Genomic DNA, 18145 nt, shown 5'->3' on the forward strand with positions numbered 1-18145 from the left:
CATACATGGCCAGGATCCTGCCAATGCAAGCCTCTTGCTGTCTCTCCCAATACTTCCACCTATTTCTACACCATTTAGAGAACAGAAATACCTTAATAAACCGTATTTCCCCACTGGGAGATCTCCCATACAAGGTAAAAACACAGAAAACATTCAAACATTGCATGACCTCCTAGCCCAAACTTCCCTACATGTAGTGATGAGAGGTCTGTAGCCATTGCTCCGCCTCAGCACACTGTGGAGTTTTCGTCATTATGAACCTTCCTGTTTTTTCACTATTATAAATTAATTTTGTGCCAATGAAAAGTCACGAATTCTCCTCCATGGAGAAGAAAGACCTTGATTTATGCCCAAGACCCATGATAAACAGCCCAACAGCTCAGACCTCCTACGAAACACCCATCTTGACCAAAAGCACTCTTCCAGAAGGAAACGAATACTTCCATCCTTTCCTGTTGACACCCAGCTCAGTTTGAAAAGCCAGCAGGGAGATGCTACCATCACTGCTGCAGGCTCTCAACATGGGCATCTGCCTGCTGGGAGCTGAGCAGCTCACCAACGCTATTCCAGATCACTACCTAAACCACAACTACAGCACTGCAAGCGTCACACATCACTACCAACAAAGGCAGACTTCTCCCAGGACTGATGTTCCCATGGCAAGGGTCAGCTCACAAAGCAGTCCCAGAGAGGAGCTGCCTCTCTCCATGACAGCCGGAGACAGGGAAGTGGACAGACCCCCATGGGTGGGATGAAAAATGAGAACAGCCCGTGATGCCTGGTGCTCTTATGCTTTCAGAGAAAGACGGGTGGACTTGTCCGTTTAATTCTGACTCACTGACTCGCAAAGGATTACAGCGCTCCTCATGAGCTGTCCTGCAGGTGGACATGGCTCGGTACTCTTCTCATGCATGTTCAAGCAGGGCCAAATCCTGGAAGGTGCCAATAACCTCTGAGAAGCAAAGTGCACTCATCATCCCCCCAGATAAGCAGATCTCCTTAAGTAAACCTCAGAAACCTTTTCTTACATCTAGAAGTTTCTGCTGACAAATCCCCACCGTCCGTTCCCAGAGCCAGGCCAGTCCACAGGGCTGCGGACACGGTGCAGCACTTGGTGCCATCCTGCCACCGGAGCCCTGAATACACCCGCATCTGCGCAAGTACAATACCCAGTTCAAGAGGATAATATCACGGTGTATTTAATCCTCCTTTAGGAATTATCAGACTTTGAAACTACAGTGGAAAGGCTGAGAGCATATCCACGTGTGATCTCACTTGACATTTACTTTGATTTTACTGCAAATAGTTTTGAATAACAGAAAACACCAGGAATTTCTTCTTACTCCGTGGAGCGTTTCAACACAGTATCTTTTCTTTGCTTCCTGTGGTTTTTTTCTCTCCATTTTAAGTATCAATCAACTATGTGTTTATGATACTCTGCAGGCTAAAATCAGCAGCAGAAACAGATATAAGCAGTGTTAAAGGTTAGAGGCAAACAACAGCATTTCCAAATGCACACGCAAACCTTGTCCATTCATGTGCTCACACGAATGCTGAAAATGATGAAAAGCTTAAAGAAGGTGAGATTACTCTCTACTGAAAGATGGAATAAGGAATTCATTCCTTATCCAACACTCTCGATTTGCTGTGAACATTTTGATTGGTTTTACATACCAACCTCAGGATAAACGATGCATCCCAAACACCACCAGCCAGAGCACAGCATTGCCGGGCAAAGTGGCTGAAGTTTCCTGATGGCAACTCCTGTAGCGCTAATAATTGACCCTAATACTGCTATGCTCTGTATGGAAAACCATCTGCAGGACTGAACCCTCTGAACTCTGCCCACTGGGGGACAGGAGGTGTCTGTGCTCCTCTGGGGAACGGGGGGAAGAGCACAGTGAATCCATTTCCTAAACCAAGAAGGTTACTACAAGTTCCTCTGCAGGACACAGCAATCCACCAAAGCCAACAGGAGGAATGGTGTATTTGGAGCGATTTCCCCATCCCTGCCATTCAGGCACCATCCCCAGAAACCCCGCCTGGAGAGGAGAAGCCATCTCAGTCAGATACCCAGCCTGGCCCCTGAGCTGCACAGGGATGGATGGCAACCCAAGACATCTACTTGCTTGCCTTGGCCATAGCCACTGTCTGACCACGAGGTGTCTTACCTCTTTCAGGTTATGGCCTTCTCTTCCCTATAATCAGGACATCCCAAACACCTTTGCATGGGGGAAGGAAGAAGGGGCCTCTAGCAAATGCCTCTTCTACCTAAAAAAAGGTAACTCTCCAAGACACTAGTTGTCAACACTTCCACATCTGAATGACCGGTCTGTGGCTCTCTCAACAGCAGATGCTGTTTGGTGGCATCCCAGGTTGGGGATCCAAGATCAGCAACAAGTTTTGTCTGAGATCCTCAAGAAAGATGGTTTCCTCCAACCTCACTGTACCCCAGCAGAAACAAACCCACCGTTTTTATGGCATCAAAAACTCTGTGCAGTTCTTTCAGAACCATCTGTAAGCATCATCAGGGTTAGATCAGACAACATACAGTGCACATGTTGCCTTTCAAAGATGAGAGATGAAAGCCAGCTGTGAAAGAATTATTATTAATCCAAGTAAGCACTCAAGAAAGGATGAGCTACAGGAGAGTCCCAAGACAGCATCTTCCACCATGACATTACTGACAGCTGGAAAATGCAAAGGTGATGCAGTACAAGGCTTACCAGCTGTGGGTTGGTGCCATTGGAAAGAATATCCAATAAATCTGCAGAAGAAATGAAGTAAAATCTGGGAAAGGCCAACCTCTTCATGTCCAAATATTCAGCCAAAGCCTTCTCACACAGAGACAACCTGGGGAGATAAAGCAGATAAACAAAGCCCAGGACAGGTGGGTAAATATCCTTTCGTGTTTCACGCTACAGTTTGGGTTATCGAGCAGATTCTCCCCATCTACAGCAAAATGCCACACACAAGCGGAGCCTGTAGGCTGGTCCGCTACAGCGTTTTCTGAATAGATCAACAAAGCACATATTAACTCAGATCTCTCTCTACTCCGAAGGGTCAAACAGCCTAAAGGTCAGAGAAGCCTCATAAAAAAGCAGAAACACAGGTGGAAGAAGAGTCTAGAAAGGGTTTGCAGCCTGACCTACTGTTTTAGACAAGCTCTCAACTGCCACAGGTGATTTAATGCTGGGATAAAAGTTTCCATAACTGCTTTTATTCTAATAAGCTGCATTTTAAAGTCTGATTCAAACCTACTCAGCTTTTTGTGTTCGCGAAGACTGAAAGGGAACTTGTTTGCTCCGATCTAAGATGAATCTTTCAGTGTGTACACGCTAAACTGCTGCTGAGCTTACAAAGTTCACAAGTAACATGCAGCTGGTCTCTGTGAGAAACACTGGCCTTACCTGATTAAAAAATAAAATAAAATAAAACTTTATTTTAAAAGGTTAGTTATTACTGACACAACAGCTATCATATTAACTTTTAAGCGTGTTCCAGGTAGACTAGCTCATACGTTAAGTGACAAGGGTATCCATCTCAGGACACCAAGGCCTTTCTCAGGGAGTGTAGTTACACCATGTGTCAAGGGTATACACGCAGAGATAATTGTGTAAATTAAAGAACACGGGCTCAGCTCTGCTGCAGATATCCCTGCTTGGACTGCTAAATAGATATTTAAGACACTGTATTTGGAGTGGTAGTGAGGCCATTTGTTATTAAAACCAGCTGTATGCTGTTGTGGGCAAATCCTGATTTGGGATGAGAGTTTGCACGTACACAAAGCCTGACTCCACTCCAGGGGCTTCAGGGTGAGGGATCACAAATAAAAAGACTTGAGAAAGATCAGAAATGCTGCAACTTGTGAATGCAAAGGATGCGCAGTCTAGCAAGAAAGCCTTGGAGCACAGGTTAAACAAACTTATCAGAGCTGATAACAGTCTCTGACAAAATCCTGGAGCTAAAGTTCTACTTACCTGCTCTGAATGTCCTCCAGTTGTTGGGACAGACCTGGTTTATTGGTGGCCTCAACTACATTTGGAGTTGTGTGAGCTTCATAGGCCAGCTCTTTAAAATCCACATCAATCCCTTCAAAGCGTTTGGAGTCCTAAAAGGCAATACCCAGAACATGTTCACGGTAAAATACTAATTGTGTGCTAAAAGATGCCATCCTTTGGGTGCTTTCTTTGGGTTGAGGGGAAAGACTCCCTGCAGAAAGCCTTCTGTCCAGAGCAGAGAGAGAACTCTCCACCATTTCAGAAGGGCTCTTCCACCCTCATGCCTGAAAGAAGTCTCCAGTCAGGCACTTGCCTTCTTGTCACTGTATCCCAAAGGGGTTGTGGATAAAGTGATCCATGCAGAAGCCAGTGCTGAGGACCAACCATTTTCAGGGGACTGAATTCCCCTTTGAATATCTCCTCATTAAGTCCTCCTCTCCTGTGTCCAGATATACCAAGTTGCCCTGGCCACAGCAGCAGGAGATGCTCCCATATGGGGGAAAGGCTACCAACTCCATGCAAGTTCACTCTTCCCCTCTTGCTACAACGCAGGAGTCCCAGCACCCATCCCTGAAATGGGTATGAAAACGCTTGCAGAGGAGAGCTCTTCCCTGCCTTGAGTTAGGCCATGGAAACCAAGAGTTGGCAGCAGAGGAGCATGCTGACAATTATGCTCTGCACCTAACAGGAACCCTGAATTTCTGAAGTTAACAGTGAAGAATAAATAAAGCTACGTTCAAAATATCTCTGCTCCTCCCTTCTTCCCGAGACAGGCCTCCCAAGTGAGCCAGGACACTGAATAAAAGTGCTCCAAGCTTTCCTGGGGACGCTTCCACGTTAACCTGTGTTCAGCACTGGTAGCAAGGCTCCGGCTGGAGGGCTGAGCCCTGCCTGTACATAAGCTGTGTCTCCAGCTTCAAATGTCCCATGCCCTACCAGTACATCTTCCCCGGGTCCTGGATGCATCCCGAGGAGGTTCAGCCTCCAGAGGCTTTAAGCCTTCTAGGAAAGGGAAGAGGCTGCTGATTCGTGCCACCTGCCAGACAGGTACTGAGATGCAGACAGCTGCCCAGTGGGATGCAGATTTAAATCATGATGCGATTTCACGCGTGCCATTAGGTAGCTGTTGGATACTAACAGCTTACTGGCACATGGTACGGCCTCAGCACCTGCGTGTATTGCCCCGGGGAGCGAGGAGAGCCCAGCACTCTCCAGAGCAGAGGAACAGTCCAAGCAGAGCAGAGTGAAGGGATGCAGACAGTGTGGTGTACAGTCCGGGTGTCACCGGGCTGTGCACACCCCCTCTTGGGTGCCAGTCCCCCGGCAGTGCTGTCAGTGACGCGGCACCCGGATGGGGATGGTGGCAACGCAGTCAACTGCAGTTTACTTGTGAGTGAAAGGCAGGTTCCCCAGCACGGCTGGGAATGGTCCAGCAGGGCCAGGAACCAACCTGGAAGACTTTCTTAACAATCAAGGGAATCGGGAATAAGACTGGAAGCTGGAGTCAATGACACCCCTGAAGAAGTCACCGATGACAACTCTATTCCATTTTCCGAAGCAGGAGGGAGAACAGCTGCTCTCCCCCTGCACAGCGCTGAAGGCAGGGAAGGAGATGCGGCCAAAGCTGCCTGGTCCAGCTCTGGTTTGATGATTTGGAATGTCTGAGTAATTATACTGCTCCTCTCCCCTCCGAGGAAAAAGAGAACACGCCTGCAGCACCGAAGGAAGCCAGCAGCCTCACGCTTAGTCTCCAGGAACTCTGTATTTGCTATGCAGCGGTGGAGGGGAGTAAAGCAGCTCCTCAGCATGGTTCAAGCACAACCTACAGTACAAAAACATCCTGCGGCAGCACCAGGGAGACCACTATAGAAATAAGGGAGCCTCCAAAAAAACAAGGCAGCAGGAGCAAAGCCCTGCTTTGGGGAACTTTGCATTACAGATAACCCTATTTCATATAGCGGAGGCTCTTCTTCAACACTTTCCAAACAGGAAAAATAGGATTTGGGGTTTCATACCTTGGGAAGTTGTGCCCGTATATCTTCTGAGCCTATAAATATGCTCTCCAAGTGAGACCATGTACGCTGCACTTCAAACCAGAGAGAAATGACAGAGTCTGCGGTGGACAGCTTCCTTTGCCATGCAGACACTTCCTCCAAGAAGAAAGCAATATATTTGGATGTCATTAAATTCTGAAGCTGCACCTGGTTGTCTTCTAAAATTTCAATGAGTTCCTCATCTGACTTCAGCAATGGGATGTTTGTCCGAGTGTGAGGCTCATACTGAAACTCCATGGTGCTCCAAGTCATTTTTAGCTCCTTCAGGACTTTCTCCATACTCATTTCTCGCACTGCTTTGTCCACAATGCCACGAACCTCATCCTCAAAGTTATGCAGGTTGAGCTTTAGGAGGTCAGCCAGAGTAGTGTCCGAGTCCATCACAAACCTCACACCCGTCATCAGCATCAGTTGATTGCAGTGTCTTTCCCTAATGGCGGGATTTTGAAGTTCTGCCACAGCCTTCAGGGCCGTCAGCATGTTCTTCACCTTGCTGTCCAGCCCTGTGAAAGCATCCCATGGCCTCATTTCCTTATCCAAATTCCGAATCTCTCTTGCAAACTTTTTACACTCCAGATCCATGTTTTCCACATTAATATCCACCCATTTGGTGGTCTGCCAGTCATCGAGGCTAGTGTTCACAAGGGAGATCATATCCCAGAGCTCTTTGAGAAGACACAGCTCCTTTCTGCACTGCTTCAGTTGTTTATAATCTGGCACCATGACTTCAAACAGCCCAGCTGATTCATAAATCGAGGTCATGGCTGACTCCATTTGTTTAATCTCAATGTGCTTTGCATCCAGCAGTTGATAAGGCTTTTCGGTGTCAAACCTAGAAAGAAATGTTTATTCTTCATAAGTGATATTGTAACAACTTCTAAAGAAAACATAAAACAAACAGTGCCTTTAAGAGACAAAGCAGAGATGAAACGTCTATAGTACACATCGATGGTACAGCCACATGGCACTACTGACACCACCTTAAAGCGATATTGTACACTCAGCATCCAAATTTAATCTCTTGCTAATGATGGACAGTGCTCCCAGGGACAAAACACCCCAGGCAGAACAGACACAGCACTGCGAGAAGGCAGGAAATGTATGCAAGGGCTTGAGCGTACATCCTCCGACACTCAGAGATGATCCCATAAAGCTTTTTTTTCCTCAGGGCTTCTCTGATGCTATAATTTGCCCGTACCTGAATGGTGCTTCTTTCCGAAATCGCTCTCTGAATCTGTGCTGCTCAACATCAAATGCCGCACAGCTCTTGCGCAGAACTGTCATCTCGTTGGCTTGCAGAGGAGCCACATGCTGTTTCACAGCTATTGCCAGCTTCTTTATATTGTTCCATTTTTCTGGCAGCTCCTGCAAGCAAAATTTAAATGCTGGTAGGCAGTATTTGCTATTCGATATAAGATGCATCTGATCTGTTTATGGATAATCACCAAACAGGAAAAGCAACAGATTCCGTGTCTAAAACTGTAAGGAAGTTTTGTTGTGATGCAAAGGCTAAACACACAAATTGGGATAAAACTTACCAGTTATTCACAATTTTGAGGACTAGTGAAGACTGAGACCTTATACCTGACTGCTCTGACTGTAAAAACACGTTCAATAATTTCAGAAGAAGGGTCCCAGACTAGATCCTGGGCACCCAGGATGATTCAATGCTCGAGAGAGAACAGCGATCCTAACACCAAGCCCAGCAGGACCCGGAGCCTGCTGGGAGCAGCTGAAGGCAGGAGGATGGGCTGCGGATGCAAGCTCATCAGATCGTCCGGCTTCCCAGACCTAATTAAGAAGCAGAGCCTGGGGAATGTCCTGCCAGCTCTTAGAGCAGAAGATATTCTACCAGAAGGACTTCTAGAGAGCTATCTAGGGCAAATCCCTCCAGCCTCTGTATATAATATCAGCACTAAATAAGACTGGTTTCTTTCTCAGGTCTGCATCCAAGCTGCAAGTGTGAAGCACTGCTGACGATTCACCCTCTGTACCCGGGATTTTCTTTAGAAAGGGATTTTATTTCTTCTCACTAGGCTTCTCGGGCCATATCCTCGGCCCAGACACTGACATCAGCCAAGGGCTCTGCTGTCCGCAAGCCCCAGTGCTTTGCTCTCAGAGAGCCCACTTCCCCATGTACTGTGCAAGCCTACAGGAAAGACTTTGGGTTTCCTTTCAACCCAGTTCACATATCTGACGAGACCAATGGAGACCCACCAACACTATGGAAAGAAGGGAAATAACCTGGAGGCAGCTCTGAGACAGCAGAGATGGCCAGAGCGGGGCCAGTCCCTCCTGAGGGGTCTCTTTCTGGCACTTTATATTCCAGTCTCGATAGAAATCACTGTCCATGACCACAGCAGGGCACACATGGAGCTGCTTCCTTGTCCTCACACAAGCTACCGGGTCCAGCTCATCCATCTCCATGGCCACGGAGGGACCGGTACCTAGAGGAACTTATTTCCACTTTTGCCACAGTATACAGGACTGAACTAATCATTCAACTACACGTTGCTGTCACTTGCCAGAAATAACAAAATTGTTTTGTTATCTCCTGCATCTGAATGGCTGCCCTGCATCCCTCCTTTCTTCTATCAGAAAATAAATCAGTTGCTTGAATGTACTTGTACAAACAGGTGCCAAATGAGCAGCTCTTGGGCAGAGAAATTAGCAGAGCCAAGTTCTCCACAGCACCATGTTTGATGCTGGACTGAAGCTGTCGCAGCAGCATCAATGTAATGCAGCTCTCCTGGTTTTCAGGGAGCCTGTAGGAACCTAGGTATCTTTAGGACCCTTTAATTATTCCAGATGTGGTGACCCAACCACCCACAGATCACAGTTGCAAAAGCAGAAAAGCAAGGAATTGCTAAACCCCACTCAGCTCCCATCCCAGCCTGCAGCAGAGAACTGGAGCCTTTGCTGCACAGGTGTGTAAGGCAGGAACATCTCCCCAAAAAGTCCTGCCTTAAACTTCGTGTCCTACACAGACCCCTCTGCCCACAGCACCCCATGACTATGTGGTATCCGACCGTGTAGCCACACGCTTCTCCCCTGCAACATCTTGGCTGTTGCCATTGTTTGTCTCCTGTTCCCCAAGGACGGCTGGGCACCTCACAGTCTTTTCTGACCTCCATCTCATGGTCTCCTTTCCAGAAACAAAAGGAATTCCACAAAGAAATCTGATTCATAAGAGTCAGATGTGGAAAGGTGCCAAAATACTTTCATGATCTGCTCCCAGTGACGTCCTCTGGGTGAAGCAGATTTGGTGTCACAGACCCAGTGGAGGACTGAAGTCCTACGAGAAGGCAAATCCTCTGCCAACATTATCCTTCCCATCTCCACAGTTGCCAAGAACTGGCTTATTTAAAAATAATTATAATTCAACCTAATTAACAGATGTATTTGAAAATGCATTAATTTTTTTCAAGAGTAATCGCTGGGAGTTGGAGCAGGCAATTCTATGTTTTTCATACATAACAAAAGGCTTAATCTCTCCTTTAAAAGAAAAATCTCAATAAAACTCCAAAATTTAGAGCTATTAAGGCACATCCCGCAACAGCAAACTACTATCCACTGAGGCCCTCTAATGACAGGGAGTGGGGTCTTAAATAGTCCTGCAATGCTCTTAAGCTCACGCTCTCTTTGACATCTGCCACTCAGCAAATTGGTGTGTCCACCACAACTTTTCACCCACCTCCAGTTGCCTGTAGACCTCCTCTGGCAGCTGTTGCTCATACGTCTTCAGCAGTTCAATGGTTTGCTTCAGGGGCTCAAACATGGCATCGGTGACACTGTGCCTTTCTTTAACGGCCAAGAGATGACCCATAATCTCCACCAAGCCATCGTAATCACCTTTTTCAACCTTTTTGCTCAAACCTTTATTGGCAGTTTTTATGAACTCATCAAGGTCAGCCAAGCTATGTAACACAAAGCAGGAAAGCACAAGATGAGAGCAGTTCCTACTGAAATAATTATCAGCCTTACGTCAGCTTTACAGCGGGGGGAGGTCTGGCTAACCCTGACCATTGCATGACAACATGCTGAGGGCATCAGAACCACTACTCATGCTCAAGGAGATCCATAGGTGTGGTACAGCCTCCTGCAAGGAACAGATAAATAGGTTGGGATGTCTCAGGCTGGAGAAAAAGTATCTGAGAAGGAGTGTAATGGAGACCTGTGAGCTCAGGAGTGCTCTGGAGAGAGTGAATTTGAAAGGACAGTTTTCATCTCGTTTCTCTCAATAAAAGAATTAAGACCCCCACATGAACCCAGCAGGCTGCAAAGCTACAACAAACAGGCGTTCTTCTTCACACACCACCTCATTTCACAGGGTAACTCCCTGCTGCAGGAGGATGCAGATGATAAAAATTCACAGCAGTTCAGAAAAGCAATCGAACAGTTGTGGGAGGAAAAAAAAAATCCATCCTGGCCTTTAAATACAAAGGCATGACCCCTGTCTCTCAAAGTACTTGAGCTATAAATCGTTAGAGGCAAGAAGAGTATTTGGGGGAAGTTTCTCTACCTGCTTACCCTGTTCTTAATCTCACCAGCTACTGGGCACTGTCAGCAGGGGCTGCTGATCTCTGCTCCTTTCCAGCACAGCCATTCTCGTCTTCTCAAAACAGTTACTTTTTAAGTGCCCACTTAAATTCTGCGGATGCTGCTGGGCCAAAACGTATCCTTAAATACTTCACCTAATAAAGGCTAAACTGCTGAATCGGGGACTCTTAATAAGAACTCCTAAATGCCTGTTCTAAGCTACACAAAAACCTCTTTGCACAGAAATTATCTAACAGAATGGTACACACTCAGCTGTACCAGTCCCCAGCTATGGTGCTGAAAAGAATGCAAAAGATCATGTCATATGCCATACGCAGCAGCCTTCACTACTGCATATGCCTGTAAATATTTCTTTGTAAGCACCCAAGACCTATGAAATCCTTCAGTTGCAACTACTCAAATAAATCACCTGACGCATCATCCTGCACAGACCGGGCGACCAAGCAGCTATTCAGAGCAGGGAATACATGTTAATTCAAAACTTACATCCAAAACTCCTCCTTTTTGTATCCTTGAAACCACCTCCCCATGACTGCTCATGCCAGGCAACCCAAATTACTTTTTTTTCTTTTTTTTTTTTTTCCCCCCACAGCATGCACTCAAAAGAGCAATGCATGTAGAAATAGAGCAAGTATCTCATGGCATTAATACAGCTTTACTGATGGCTAATATCAAATTCAATAAAGTAAGCACAGAGCCTTAGCAGAGATTACATTAGTTGGATCAGGATGAGCAGACAAACAGACGTCCTATCTAACACCGCACTGCGGGTCCCAGGAGCATCGGCGCGTGGATTGTCAATGGTACCATGTCCATATACTGTTTCCATTTTACACACTCAGCTGTACCAGTCCCCAGCAGAGACCAGGGGATGGAAGATATAGGGGATGCGATGGAGCTGGCATGCAGTATGGGCCCTCTTCTCCTGCACCTGTATTAGCCTACAGGTTATCACTGTGAAACGATAAAGCCCAGCCAAGACAAGAGAAATCCCCTTCGGTCAGCACAGCTCCCGGGGAGAGGAGGCAGGAACAGCCCTTACCTGTGCGTGACGTGGTCCATGAGATGCTGCTTGAATACCAGGCTCCACCTTTTAATCACATTCAGCAAGGAGGCCTTGAAAGGCCGAGCATCGACTTTCAGCCAGCTGTGGAAGATGCTGATGGGCTCGATGCGATTCACCTCCTCGTAGATCTTCTCATAGGAGTCGATTTGCTCTCTGAACTGCTGCAGTGTGGGAGGGGTCTCGGGGACCCCATCCTCCGCATGGGCCTCAATTTCTGCAGCAGTGAGGATGTGCCCGTAGAGGAGGAACTGGCGGCAGAATTCCTTTCTGTCGTCCCCATAGAGGTAGGAGTAGTGGTCGAAGGCACTCCGGTAATCACAGCAAGCCATCATCACGGCCTGCACACGTCCCATCAGCTCATGACGCATGTCGACCAGATCAGCCATGTCCTCCATGTCAGCCTAGGAGAGGAGAGGAGAGTGCAGTGATGTGGGAGCAGTGTGGTACCTCCTCACTGCCACAAGGCATGAGGGAGCTCCAGAGCCACGGACCTGGTAGTGGGGGAAGCCGCTGTGCTTGGCCAGCCTGGGCACCAACGATGAGATCCGGTAAATGTCATTGAGAAGACTTTCCACCATGTCATAGAAGCCATCATTTGTGCCGGGGTCCAAGGAGGGGCGAAATACCAAATCTGGGATCACCAAATCCAGCTGCACCTCAAACAGCGGGGCAAGCCCTGCCTTGGGATCTGGTAGGGAAGAACGGAGACACCAGGATCATTTCCAAGGGGAGAAAAGTGATCCTGAGCCACCACTAACATCCCACCACAAGATGCACACATGCCCCACAGGGACACCAGGCAGGTGTGATCACACACACCCACTCGCTGGGTCCAGTGACATTGTGTCTGCACACAACACGGAGGAGATGCTGGCAAACTAGCTGATGTTCTGGTACCCACAGGAGATACTGGAGAACAGATGAGACACAAGTGATTTAAGGATGGGGAAAAAATGCTGTGGAGGAAAGCCTTAAAGAGACCAGGCTCTTTAGCTAATCAAAAGGGAGTCTGAGAGCTGAACAATTACAGCGCGTAAGTACTTGCAGAGGAGAAAAACAACAGGAACCAAGAGGCTCTTTAATTTAGTGGAGAAAGGCATGAAAAAAACTCAGCAACTGGAAACTGAAGCCAAATACAAATGTGAATTATGTGCATGTTTTTAACAAGATGGTGAAGAACTGGATGTAGTTCTCCAACTCAGTGTGCCTCCACATCCAGGAGGGGAGCGTTCCTGGAGATGTGCTTTAGCTGGACACAAGCTGCTCTCAGTAGACTGAGTGAACCTCCATGGTAGGCTTAGGCAGGAGGTCTGATTTAGTGACTCCTGACCCCATCTCATCTCTTCACTGGACTAGTGCTCAGGCACTGCAGTTTTTCTTTCATGCCTTTCATCATCAGAACCAGCTCTCGAGAGTCTCCACAAATGAAAGATTGTGTCACCTCGATGCTTTGTGCGTGGGAGGGCGGGAGATGGCTGATGCCCAAGCACAGACTTGGGATGATGCCTCAATTTTGCCTGTCCATTAATCCCTGGAAATAGTGCACAGTCGTCTCTGTCCCTCCCCCTGAGCAATGCTTTGCTCCAGTGACCGGGGGATGGAGTCACCCACCCTGTCTGGAGGCTCCCCCAGCACTTGCTGTAGACAGTGCAAGAGGCACAGCAGAAAGCCAGGAAGAAGAGCACAACTCTTAGGCATGAGGGAGAGCACAAAACAGAAACCTCCCTTTGGTGAGACTGAAATAGCCATCCCCACCAGGGGGGAGGAACTAGAAGTCACCTGTGTTTTCCAGGAGGTACTTGAGCGAGCACTCAATGGCAGTGAAGAATCCATCCAGGACTATCTCATCCACATAATCCACATACATCTTCCAGATGTCAGATGCTGGGTCTGCAAGTAAGAGGTTCTGGTTTTCCTGGAAGAAAAAGAAGATGCCTTCAAATACAGCAGGCCTGAGTCTGTCCTACAAGAGAGCTTGCCCATAGCTAAGGATTGATGTCAGTGAGCATATGGGTACCAGCCTCACGGAGGGATGGGAAACCAGACAGACGGATGCTGTTGCTGGTGGCATGGCCACAACTTGCGCCTTCTGTCAAGGAGCTGCTTTGTTATCTGAAACATCTCAAAATAATTGCAAAGTAAAAATGGAGTGCAGAAGAGCCTTAGCAGCTCTGGCGACATGTTCTCCTCCCTCTTCTCTGAGGCTGCAAGGGCTCGAGGCTGCTTTGCGCACCTGGGCAGGGAGCACTCAGGGGTCCCAAGGGCTCATCCCAATGCACGAAGGCCCAGCCCTGGTAGCCTGTACGCTACGTTGAGTGCATAAGGCCTTAAAGGTGGACTGCTTACACCTCTGCCCTACAAATGGTCATCTCAATACCGGAGAACTTTTGAATTCAAGAAAGGTTTTTTAAATAGATCATGTAAAAACAGATAAAGATTGGGATCAGAAGACAAAGTGTTGGTTAACAACCTCCCTCCTCAGCTTATTGTGTTCCCTCCCTCCAGGCCAGCTCTCAGTCAGGAAGTTCAGGGTTTTCTGCACCACAGCAGGGACCCATCCTTCCTGGGTTTCCTCTTTCCATCCCCACAAGGCCAGGCTGTGCCCCCTGCACCTCCCAGCAGCCCCCCAGGCTCTGCTGTGGTCCTGTCCCCTCCCTTGCTATGCCCTCTGAGTGCTCTTTCTCCTAAGCCTGCCAGGGGCTCTCAACACAGGCACGGTCTCAAAAAAAAATAAGGTCCAGCTTGCAGTGAGCAGAAGTCAACACACACTGCCTGTTTGCCAGGGGTTGACATTGGCAGCATTCCACATATGGGGACACAGGAGAGGGTGCCATTCCCAGTCCTGGCATGGCAGCTCGGCACACACGATAGAGCACCATTGCCAGTTGGGCTTGAGCCAACCTAAAATTGCTGCTCCCCAACTTGACATGGTGTAGCTGGGTACTTAAAGTCCCAAGCGAGCAAGCCAGGGTTCTGGCTCCTTGCAGACTCACCCCAGCCACGTTATGCTGACACCAGAGAAAGGGGAACTTCATAGGAATAAACTCTGTGGGGATGCCTGTCTGAAAGCACCACCCTCTCTTCACTTTTCTATGTCGTCGTATTTGAATGTCCCCTTGTTACTGGTGTTTTACTGAGCCTTTACTCCAGAGGCCTCATCCTGGTGAAAGAAGGGCAACAAAGGCCAGCATCTAGCTGTCCTGCCTGTTGGTGCACATACCTCACTGTGCTTCTCTCAGCAGCCTCAAGACTCACCTGCCCTCAGGAAGACTTGAACAACCAAGGGAAGCCCAGCAGACCAGCTCTTGGCCCCTCTGCTGCAGCTCCTCCAGGTTTGACCAGCACAGCAGGACAGAGGTGTGGGGACACCCTGTTTTGGGCCATGGTGCCTTTACCTCTCCAGGACCTTCATGCTGCTTTGCAGTTGGTCCTGCCCCTGTGAGCAGCACTGGTGGTGCCAACCATCCTGCCATGACCATAACCCCATATTCTCCTTGGCCAATCTAGGAGATGCTCTGGTCTTTTGGGTGGTGGCTGGAGGTGGCTGAGCCTGTTACAGCTGTGGCAGCAGAACAACATGGACATACTAAAATCCCCACCATGGGTTCAGTGTGCAGAGAAGGGGGTTAAAGGTCCAGGGCTGGCTGCAGACACCAAGGTAAGGTGAGCAACAAGAGCTCAGTGTCCCAGAGAGGGTCAGCTGGTTCTCTCCAGAGTCCAAGGCCAGATGGTGACCCTCAGGAGAGGACTGGATCTAAAATCCATCTCCCTCCAGGCCAAAGTGCTGTCCCTGACATGCATAACACCTTGCTCTGGACAGGTGAGGAGCAGAGCTTTGGGCTACCTCCTGGCCCACAAAGAGGAGTCTCAGCTCTGACAAAGCTGCTGGAAAGCACCGAGGTTTCGGACAGCAGCTTTTGTCCTGTCGCTCAGCTTCTCCCTGGACTGTCAGCATCACACCCTGCTCCTACAGAGGGACAAGTCTGAAACAGAAAGGTCAGGGACAGCCAGCTGCCTCTCTATTTTCAGGTAAATATTTCAGAGGGGGATTGTTCCTCTGAGCAGGATCCCAAAGCCTGATGCACGACTCCCCTCTAGTGGCTCCACAACAGCCAGGACAGGCAGCCAGACCCCTTCGCTGAGCTGCAGTTGCTCCCGTTCCTGCCCCGCACTGGGTGCCTAGCGGTGTCCAGCCACAAGCCCCACACCACACAGCCATACCAGCTCACTCATCAAAGCTACTGTTAATTAATACTGGGTTAAGGGAGTTAATTTTGAGGTGAAACAGCTCTGGACATTTTCACCAGAGCAGAGAGACACACAGAGCCCATGAAGAGCCAACAAACCCTTGGAAAAAGTCCCCCCTTACCTTCACCAGGGAATGAATCCTCTGCCCTGACTCTCTGACGAGGTTGTAACGCCTTTCCAGACGGTCCTGACAGTCCTCTAGGCTTAGCAGTGATTCCCTTTTACAATCTTTCCTCTCAAATATGGGCGACACCCACGATCGTACAATGGTCTGGATCTCCTCAACATTGTTTTTGGCTTTCTGTATCCTCCGCTCAAGGTCATGGACACCATCCATCACCATGGAGATCCGATCCCAGACACCTGGTGAAAAATGAGATGATTGACTACTTGTTATCAGAGCTGCTGGGCCAAGCTTTTGTGCACCCTACTTCACACCAGCCTCTGACTTCTTCCCTGTGGTCTCATGTATTTCTCATCCACCATTAACGAAAGAGACTTACCACCTCGACCAACAGAGCCTCTTCTACCTCCCTCCTACCCCAAAAAGCCATGGTACAGACAGCCAGAGCCTCTGCTGTCTGCCAGGAGTACCACCACCACAGGGATGTCTGACAGTTCCCACTTCCCTCTACCCGGGTTTGATCTCCCACTGACTGCTACCAGAGACCAGCATGGGGAGGAGGAGTACAACAGGCTGTGTCCCACCACCATCGCTAGAGCAGGGACTCACACCCCTCACACACAGGCTGTGCCAGCCCCAGGTATCCCCAGCACGGGCTGCATTTAGATGCAGGGAACTTAAGGCTTATCTGCAGGAAAATCCCTTCATCTTTATAGTGCAATGGAGAAAGTTTTTCAGCGTGAGGACTTCTGCTTTGCATGTTCCCAAGGGAGGACACTTGTTCCTGTACATACCACAAGCCTGAGGACAGAAATATATATTCCACCCGTGAGCAGTTTGCTTTCACCAAGAGCAAACAAATTGTCTTCCTCCTCTCTGCTTTGCAGTTAAAACTGATCAAGCAAAACCACTGGTTAAATCACCTCGAAGTCACGGTGCACAAACCCACCTCTAGCTGCAGTATTTCATCCTTCTGGAAAAGATAACGAGGTGGCCCTGGCTCTCACTGGGACAAGTCCACCCCAGTGCCAGATGGTTCCCACTCCCTGCACAACTGGGTGAGAAAGCAGTGCCTCGGGGACATGGGCACGCAGCCACACAACGGGTCACTTGGGCTGGCACAGGGGGGCCAGCCGGGCCAGCACAGGCAGGGAGCGGATGCTTCAAGCCCAGCTTTGCCAGCTCTTGCAAACCCAAATCTTGCCATCTCCTTGGCAGCACTGCTTACAGGGCAGCCTCTCGTCCCCAAAAGCCCAGGCTGACCCTGAAGGGAGTAGGATCCTGTCCACAGTCCCAGCAGATCAAGAGAACATGGAATGGAGCAGGCAAGCTGCAACCTTATCTCCCCAGTGCTAGCTCTGATGGAGAGTCACCTCCCCTCACTGGGAACTGCAGCTGGGAACCAGGTGACAGAGGTTGGGCACACGGGGGAATCTGATGAGACCCAAGCGTACGTGCTCTTTCCCCCTAACACAGAGTTAGCTCACCCTCCATCTTCCAGTTCAGTGTTTCCTCTGCCTCTTTCAGCTTCAAGTCAATAGCCCACAGCTGCCTCTGTATAAGAGGGTACTCGACCTCCAGGACTGTCTTCATGACCTTGTTGTATCTGTTCACCATCAGCTCCAAGTTGGCCACCATCTGCCGGAATGATTCCTTGGAGGAATAGATTTCTGCTGCCATTGGTGGGACGGCTCCCATCTGGCTGCCAGACAGGTAGCTCACCTCCCTCAGCACTGAAACCAGCTGGAGAAACAAGGCAGAGAGCTGAACGTGGGACAATCCTCCCCATTTATCTGGCAGACACTCTCCAATCAATTCTGAGCATCTTAAGGGTTTCCTGCTGTTTTATTCACAAAGCAGAGCACTCCGAAAATGGCCTGGACACCTCCTAGTCCATACCATCTGTCTCCCATTGATCTTTGCCTCTGGTTTTCTTCCCAACCAAAGACAGACAGCTCTGTTAACTACCCAGACAGTAAACTCTATGCAACCTTTAAAAGCCATGATGATCTCTGGTTCTCTCAGCTATCCCCATCAATAAGAGTCCTTCAGCAATACCGTGCTTGCAAGCGGAGCTTAGCAGTCATTTAAG

At 48.8% G+C, this 18145-nt stretch overlaps 1 protein-coding gene across 1 annotated transcript in view; it reads right to left on the reverse strand.

The window, feature by feature from the left end:
* DNAH9 (dynein, axonemal, heavy chain 9) overlaps positions 1-18145 on the reverse strand; it is a 218965-nt gene that overhangs the window by 176344 nt on the left and 24476 nt on the right. Inside the window, exons 14-23 of the mRNA XM_009894355.1 lie at positions 17541-17796; positions 16051-16292; positions 13461-13596; positions 12173-12369; positions 11658-12082; positions 9750-9972; positions 7254-7420; positions 6017-6887; positions 3981-4111; positions 2727-2853 (exon numbers count right to left, since the gene is read on the reverse strand). Of these exons, the coding sequence (XP_009892657.1) occupies positions 2727-2853; positions 3981-4111; positions 6017-6887; positions 7254-7420; positions 9750-9972; positions 11658-12082; positions 12173-12369; positions 13461-13596; positions 16051-16292; positions 17541-17796 (2775 nt within the window). The remainder of the gene's footprint in view (positions 1-2726; positions 2854-3980; positions 4112-6016; positions 6888-7253; positions 7421-9749; positions 9973-11657; positions 12083-12172; positions 12370-13460; positions 13597-16050; positions 16293-17540; positions 17797-18145) is intronic.

Source organism: Charadrius vociferus, unplaced genomic scaffold (assembly GCF_000708025.1).
Source record: "Charadrius vociferus isolate BGI_N301 unplaced genomic scaffold, ASM70802v2 scaffold121, whole genome shotgun sequence".
Lineage (NCBI taxonomy): Eukaryota > Metazoa > Chordata > Aves > Charadriiformes > Charadriidae > Charadrius > Charadrius vociferus.